At 43.5% G+C, this 8,553-nt stretch overlaps 1 protein-coding gene across 1 annotated transcript in view; it reads right to left on the reverse strand.

Moving 5' to 3' along the window:
• Nucleotides 1-312: 312 nt before the first annotated feature.
• LOC122542729 (glia maturation factor gamma-like) overlaps nt 313-8,553 on the reverse strand; it is an 18,811-nt gene continuing 10,570 nt past the window's right edge. Inside the window, exons 6-7 of the mRNA XM_043680710.1 lie at nt 5,649-5,722; nt 313-462 (exon numbers count right to left, since the gene is read on the reverse strand). Of these exons, the coding sequence (XP_043536645.1) occupies nt 391-462; nt 5,649-5,722 (146 nt within the window). The 3' untranslated portion in view covers nt 313-390. The remainder of the gene's footprint in view (nt 463-5,648; nt 5,723-8,553) is intronic.

Below are 8,553 nucleotides of genomic sequence, written 5' to 3' on the forward strand. Positions count from 1 at the left end.
AGGCCACATCAGATAAGATGGCAGATTTCCTTCCCTAAAGGTCATTAGTGAACCAGACAGGTCTTCCTGATAATCAACAATGGTTTCATGGTCTTCAGTTGTTTCTTAAAAAGAGATATTTTGATTGAATTCAAAGTTCACCAATTGCTGTGGTGAGATTTGAACTCAGCACATTAACTGAGTTTTCTGAATGAATAGTCTAGTGATAATACCACTAGGCCATCACCTCCATTTCAATTGAAGCACAGTTGGAAAATCACATGAGTGATTATTGTGTGGTTTTACTTTTATGGTACAAAAATGCAAAAGAAAAAATGTAAAATTTATTTAATATGTCTTAAACACATTAAATTTTCAGAAATGAACACTTTTTAAAGATTGTGCCAGTAATCAACGAAAGAATGCGAGTTTCTCACGCAACCAATCCTCGGTAAGTTCATCAATGTTCCGAATCTCAAAGACCTGTTTTCAGTCAATAAGAGAGAAATGAAGATGTATAAGCACCATTCATACACAGAGCTTCTCAATAAACCTTCACCAATCATTAATGTCTGTCTCTAATTTTGCAAAGCTAATATCAATTCTCAATTAGAAAGTGCTAAAGGTTTGAAAGCTTTATCAGGAACATCACTTGTTCTTGACACTCTTTGTTACCCGGAACCGCAACACAATTATTTTGGCCTGAGACATGGTTCAGTGATATGGTCACTGGGCCAGTAATCCTGAGCCGCAGGCTAACACTCTAAGGGCAATGTGTGAACACCATCTCATTTTTTTTTCTGTATTTTTGATTGTGGACTGAAATGGGAAAAGAACAGCCTAACAGAGAAGGACCAAGGAAGGAAATTTAAAAAGCAATTCACTGAAAATCATTGTGTGTTGTCTTTACTCTGCAACGTTGTTCAAGCAAAGGGAAAACTGCTTGCAGATGAGCGAACACAGTGAGATTGGGCCGTCGACAGGTTGCTGATTGGGTAGTGGAGTTGTGACCAGTTGTAGATGGCAAAGGTCATTATCCTAACAACAACTATCTGATTGGCTATAGGGTAATTGAATAGCTTATGGATGTGTACAATACTGGCAGAAGCCTTTGGACTGCTGTAAGACGGATAGTATATCTTTCTCTCCAACAAAATACCTAAAGCCTGAAAAGAAAGTTTATTTTCCCGAAATAAAAAAGGCAAAGAACTGTGGTGCTGGAAATCAAACAATGCTGGAAAATCGCAGCAGATTTGGCTGCATCTGTAGAGAGAAGGCAGAGTTAATGTACTGGGTACAATGATCCTTATTCAGAACAGCCTGCGGAGGTTTTCAAACAATTTCTGAGTTTATTTTCCCCCACCAGTTGCTGTAAGCCGTGCCCTTTAACCAATAACTAAGAGATGTTGCAGTTGGTATGCCAACCAACCTTGCCTCCTCTGAAGTAAAAAGAACTTAAGTGGAGAAGTTGAAGATTAAAAATACTCTGGCAAGTAAAAATATCATTTTAGCAACCCCTGTGAACTTTGAAGACCGTGGACCGTGGATCATGATCCCTGTGGGCCGAGAACCCTGTGAATTAGGAACCCTATGAATTGGGCACCTTATGGACCATTAACCCGGTGGATTGGGAAACCTTTGGACTATGAACCCTGTGGAGCAGGAACCCTATGCTTCCCCAATTTATTTTTAGTCCACCCAAAACACCATTCTGTGTGTGTGTGTGTGTGTGTGTAGATTTTTGTGAAGGGGTCCAAACTTAACTGGTAGAATTAATGGTCAACAGTTCAAAACCTGTGATTAGAATCTTTTACTTCCAATAAAAGAAGAGGGTTCGTGTTAAGAACAGACATGTAGTGTGTCTTTTCTGTTAACCTGGGTCTATGTGACAGATAAATGGGAGACTTTGCACATGCTGGTAACATTTCTAACTGTTGTAATAACTCCAGGAAAGCTGGGCTTGATTTTGAGTGTGTTCCCCCGGTGAGATGTAACAATGATAGCTCATGGAATTCAAGTTTGTTTAACAAATGTGAAAATAAAAGCTATGAGGATGAAACTACCATCAAATATTGTAAAAACCTATCTGGTTCACTAATGTGCCGTGATGGAAGGACATTTGCCCAGCAAGCCACTCTATCCACGGTCAATTGGGGATAGAGCAACAAATGCCAGTACTGTCAGTGACACCCACATCCCACTTATAAAAATCATACAGATAACCCCTGAGGTTTGGAGATTGTTCCTAATATTCATCTGGAGTAGCACCAAGAGGTATAGACTTGGGGGGCAGGTGGTGAGAAAAGGTCCAATACAGATGGTCATCCATACGGTGAGTGTGCACCAATACTACTCAAAGTGAGTAATCTATCAACACAACAACCTCAGGAACAGTCATCAGAGTGAGGTCCGAGATAGAGAAAGAATATGGAAAATGTGAAGCATACCAAGAACCATTTGAAAGTCAATGGAACTGAAGCTTGTTTTCAGTTCCTTTTAATGACAGGGACAGGGTCCTCACATTACTGGAGCAGATGTGTATATTTTTCATTTGTTTCTCCTATATATAAATGTCACCAGCTAGGCCAGAAATTCATAGATCTATAGAATCCCTATAGTGTGGAAACAGGCCATTCGGCCCAACAAGTCCACACTGACCCTCCTCCTACCCTAACCCTGTAACCTTGCATTTCCCATTGCAAGTTCTCAGAAAGAATCACTCAACCTGAAACATTAACTCTGATTTCTCTCCACAGATGCTGCCAGACCACCTGAGGTTTTCCAGTAATTTCTATTTTTGTCACTGGGCGAAGTTGTTTGCCATGTTCAGCTCCTAATGATGCACGTTTCTGGCATTTAGAGGGATTGTTGTGGTTGAGACACAACCACATGTGGTATTTCCAACATGACGCATTATCTCTGGGCACATTAAAATGGAAAGCAATCTGTTAACTGAAGTTCTGGTGTACATTCCCACACCAACGAAAGAGACCACTGGGAACTGCAGGGAATCTCATATAATCACAGAAAAATCCAAAAACAATTCCAACAAAGGAAATCGCCTTAATGTGTGTTGACTGCTGGATTGTGCACAAGATCCCTCAAAATGTCATGCTTGACGGGCTTAATTGCGCAGGTGAGTTATTCAGGGGAATCCTTCCTTTGTGTTCAAGGTGCTGCCATATCTCCCTGAACCAGCAGAGCAGGGGCCTCTGTCACATTGTATCTGAAAGATTCCGTCTCTGACAACATGGTACTCCCTCAGTCTGGCACTGGAGATACCAAGTAGGGTTTACTCCCAGGTTTCAGCACTCTGTCATTCAGGCCCCAAGCCAAAAAAAATCCAGTCCAATTGTTTCTTCTCTGCCCACAATGTCCAGGAAAGTTCCTGCTTTGATTGCCTGCTTTGAGTTGATCTGAACTGGGTCAGTTGTGGTAGTGAAGATATACACTGGGTTACAGTTGGGATGCTATTTCCTCTAACTGATATCCAATGGCCAGCAATAGACATAAGCATTGAGCAAGAATGAAGGTCTTTGGATAATCTTGATAACCCTTTGACAACCCTCAGATAAGACTGTGATCAAAAGTTGGTAGTGGGATAGTTCAGTAGATATTTGGAAAAACATAGTTTGATTACAGATAGTCAGCATGGCTTTGTGAGGGGCAGGTCATGCCTCACAAGCCATATTGAGTTCTTTGAGGATGTGAGGAGACAAGTTGATGAAGGTCGAGCAGTGGATGTGGTGTACAGTATATGGAATTCAGTAATGCATTTGATAAAGTTCCCCATGGCAGGCTCATTCAGAAAGTTAGGAGATATGGGATATAGGGAAATTTGGCTGTCTGGATACAAACTTGGCTGGCTGGAAGGAGACAGCGAGTGGTAATGGATAGAAAGTATTCTGCCTGAAGGTCAGTGACCAGTTGTGGCCCGCAGGAATCTGTTCTTGGGCCTCTGCTCTTTGTAGTTTTAATAAATGACTTGGATAAAGAAATGGAAGGGTGGGTTAGTAAGTTTGCCGATGACACAAAAGTCGGTGGTGTTGTAGACAGTGTTGAGGGTTGTTGCAGGATACAACAAGACACTGAAAGGATGCAGAACTGGGCTGAGAAGTGGCAAATGGAGATCAACCTGGATAAATGCAAAGTGATTCATTTTGGAAGATTGAATTTCAACTAATACAGGATTTGTGGCATGATGGAGGAACACTGGGATCTTGTGGGTCCATGTACATAGATCCCTCAAAGTTGCCACTCAAGTTGACAGGGTTGTTAAGAAGGCATACAGTGTTTTGGCCTTCTTTAACAGGGGGAATTGAGTTTAAGAGCCATGAGAATTTGCTGGTTAGAATGGAATGTTGTGTCCAGTTCTGGTCACCTCATTATAAGAAGGATGTAGATACTTTAGAGAAGGTACAGGAGATGCTGCCTGGATTGGGGACATATCTTATGAAGAGAGGTTGAGTGATCAAGGGCTTTTCTCACTGGAGAGAAGAAGAAAGAGAGGTGACTTGATATAGAGTACAAGGTAAAGACAGGAATATATAGAGTAGATAACCAAAGATTTTTTTCCCCAGGGCAGAAATGGCTATCACGAGGGATCACAATTTTAAGGTGATTGGAGGAAGGTATAGGGGAGATGTTGTGGTTCTGTTCGCCGAGCTGGAAATTTTTGTTGCAACCGTTTCGTCCCCTGTCTAGGTTACATCCTCAGTGCTTGGGAGCCTCCTGTGAAGAGCTTCTGTGGTGTTTCCTCCGGCATTTATAGTGGCCTGTCCCTGCCACTTCTGGTTGTCAGTTTCAGCTGTCCGCTGTAGTGGCCGGTATATTGGGTCCAGGTCTATGTGTTTGTTGATGGAGTTCCTAGAAGCATGGCACTCATCCACAAAGTCCATCAACAAACACATCGACCTGGGCCCAATATACCGGCCACTACAGCGGATAGCTGAAACTGACAACCGGAAGCGGCAGGGACAGGCCACTATAAATGCCGGAGGAAACACCACAGAAGCGCTTCACAGGAGGCTCCCAAGCACTGAGGATGTCACCTAGACAGGGGACGAAACGTTTGCAACAAAAATTTCCAGCTCGGCGAACAGAACCACAACAACGAGCACAAATCTTCTCCCAAACTTTGAACACGTATAGGGGAGATGTCAGAGGGAGGTTCTTTACACAGAGAGTGGTGGATGAGTGGAAGGCATTGCCAGCGGTGGTAGTGGAGTCAGAGACATTAGGGACATTTAAGCAACTGCTGGACAAACACATGGCTGACAGTAAATTGAGGGGTGTGAAGGTTAGGTTGATTTTAAATCAAGATAAATGCTCTGCATGACATTGTGGGCTGAAGGACCTGTACTGTGCTGCACTGTTCTCAGTTCTATGTTCTGCACTCTAATGGGAATGATCTGTGGTGATGGGGCTTGTTGAAATCTACCAGACTTCCTCCCCAGTCATTCTCAGGATAGGCTCAGTTTGTCCATTCAATGACTCCTCAAAGTCACTCTCTTGCCTCAGACCCAAAGAATGGGTGAGGTTGTACACAGAATCCCTTGAAACTGCATCCGACACAAATCACAACCTCCCCGATCAGAAATAAACCAATGGGAGCCTTTAATAGTCTTGGACAGTGTAACGAAAGGCCCCTGTTACGGAGGTGTACCCACCTTGGTGAGCTTTCCAAGTTGCACCAGTCTGTTTTTACTGCCGGCATACATCATCTGTTGCTGAGGGTTACATCCTGCAACCAATGGTGAGAGGAGTTAGCTATGTGTTTCCAGCGACATCATGGATTGCTATGTGATGAATCTAATCAGACACACTGAGAGAAGGAAGGGTGGCTCCAGGGGTCATACAATGACCATAGAGGAGTACAGACGGCACATACATATGACCCAACATGGGCCTTCTGGGAGTAACTCCAGATTATTTTGTAAACCACCAATATCAATATCGTACAACCCACTGCTGACTCATGGTTGATTACTGACATGCTTGCATCTCATTTACTCGACAGCTGATAGCTTCATTCTTGTTTTTGTTATCTCCACATTCAGCTGTTCCAATGCTCTTCTGGCCAGGCTTGAGGCTCCCACCCTTCATCACAATCGGATCATCTAAAGCCCACACTGTTTGGACCCTGGTTAGCATCATGTCTCATTCACCAATCACCCAACTGTTCACTGCCCTTCAAATGTCCCTCATTCTCCAATGTCTCATGTTTAAAATTTACAACTTTATGTTCAAATTCCTTAGTCCTCAGTATCTCTGTAACCTCCTCTATCCCTTACACCTCTCCCAATCTCTGTCAATTCTTCCATCCCCTATACCTCTCCCTATCTCTGTCACCTCCCCAAGTCACAAAATCCCTCCTTAAATCTATAATACCCTCCAGCACTTACATGCCTCCCTGTCTCTGTCATCTCCTCCATCCCCTACCTCTCTCCCTATTTCGTCACCTCTTTCCAGTCCCTAAATCCCTCCCTATCTCTGTCATATCCTCTAGCCGGGGAAACCCTTCTGTGTCTCTACAACCTCCCTTTCTCTGTCACTGCATCCAAACCCTAGACCCCGTCCTATCTCCATAACCTCCTTCCGTCCCTACACTCCTCCCTATTTTGGCAACCTCCTCCAACCCTTACTCCCCTCCCTACCTCTGTAACCCCCTGCAACCCCTAAACCCCTCCCTATCTCTGTATCTCCTCCAGCCCCTGTACCCCTTATCTCCAAAACCTCCTCTAGCCCCTACACCCATCTTCTATATCCCTCCCTATCTCGATAACCTCCTCTAGCCTCTACATGCCTTTTTATCCCTATAACCATCTCCAGTCCCTACATCCATCCCTACCTCTGTAACCACCTCCAACCCCGTTTATCTGTTCAACTGATTGGGCCCGAAGTACTGGAATTCACCTATAAACCTTTCCACTATCTACACTGCTGTGATATACCTATAGATCAAATCAACCGATGATGCTCAAAGCCTGAACTTAACTCACTTAAACCTGTCAGAGAATTAAAATCTGACCTTGATTTAATTCTGAGCTCACATGTTTTGACTTATTTTAGGTAAAATTCCAGAGGCCTATACATACCAAAGAATTAAAACCCCAGTATTAGGTTTAAGTTCTTTGTAATACCTTAATTTTACTTTGTCCCAGAGTAAGGCTGCCTCTACACTGTGCTCATCAACCATTCCCAGACAGCTACAGTACTGTGTTAGATACCGAGTAAGGCTTCCTCTTTCCCTTTTAAAATTAAAGTAAAGTTGCCTTGACATGATATCCATCAAACACTCCCAGGACATGTACACTTGGGTTAATTATGGGATAAAGGTCCTTTCTGACTGAACCAGGTGATATATTCTCCAGAAGAGCAGCTCTGTAGCCTCTCTGAGTCTGATTAAACATTTGTTCCTAATTTGGGGCTGGTCTGTTTACCCGTCCCACACCAGGTGTGAATCCCCAAACACATCACCGTTATAGTCAGCACAGCAAGGGTTTTCCAGGTCCAACCTGTGTGATGAAGCTGCTCCATTAACAAGGTTATAGTGTCCTTGGTTTTTTTTTTCAGAAAGGTCATATATGACACAGACTCTGAAACGTCTGAAGGTGAAGGGTGTTAGAGCCAGTTTGATAATAGCTAACAGATACTGCCTCAGGCAGAAGGCTTTCAAGTTTAAAAACAAACACTTGTATGGTGAAAGGGGAGGGGCCAGTTCTCCCAGCTCAGCTTTTCTCTGGTTTGGTTTGGTTTTAGCAGGTAGTGTGAAGAAATGCTGCTGGACCCAAAGCAGCAGTTCCAGGCTGGTCCTCTCTCTCTGACTTCTCTCCTGGAAGACCTTGTGTTTGATTTTCCCTTTTGTGCCATGGGGTGTTTATGGGGATTGTTGCAAGTATTTGGAACAGCATCATTCAGTTGGGATGGTCTGTTGGATTTTCGGATAGAGTAAGTTATTCTGTATTCTGTTTTCTGTTGTTTGTGTTTCATTCAGTAATCTTACAAATAAATTCTGTTTTGCTTAAAACAAAGTAGTTTGGCCAGCTGACTCGCTCCTGGAATATCCACGGTACACCTGCTTAAAACAACTAGCAAATTTGGGGTCTGGGCTACCTTCTTCAAATGTTTTAAGGGGGTCTGGCCTGGTCCATAACACTAGATGCAACAATTAGCCAGAGAGTCATAAGGATGTACAGCATGGAAACAGACCCTTTGGTTCAACTCGTCCATGCTGACCAGACATCCTAAATAAATCTGCTCATTCCATATACACACCACCCTCTGTGTGAAAACATTGCCCTTAGGTCTCTTTTAAATCTTTCCCCTCTCACCTTAAACCCATGTCCTCTAGTTTTTAAGGAGAAAGTGAGGTCTGCAGATGCTGGAGATCAGAGCTGAAAATGTGTTGCTGGAAAAGCGCAGCAGGTCAGGCAGCATCCAGGGAACAGGAGAATCGATGTTTCGGGCATAAGCCCATCTTCCGCCTAGGAACCCTCCAACCACAAGGGATGAACTCGGATTTCACCAATTTCCTCATTTCCCCTCCCCCCAGCCTGTCTCAGTCAAATCCAT

This window comes from Chiloscyllium plagiosum, chromosome 41 (genome assembly GCF_004010195.1).
Source record: "Chiloscyllium plagiosum isolate BGI_BamShark_2017 chromosome 41, ASM401019v2, whole genome shotgun sequence".
Classification (NCBI taxonomy): Eukaryota; Metazoa; Chordata; class Chondrichthyes; order Orectolobiformes; family Hemiscylliidae; genus Chiloscyllium; species Chiloscyllium plagiosum.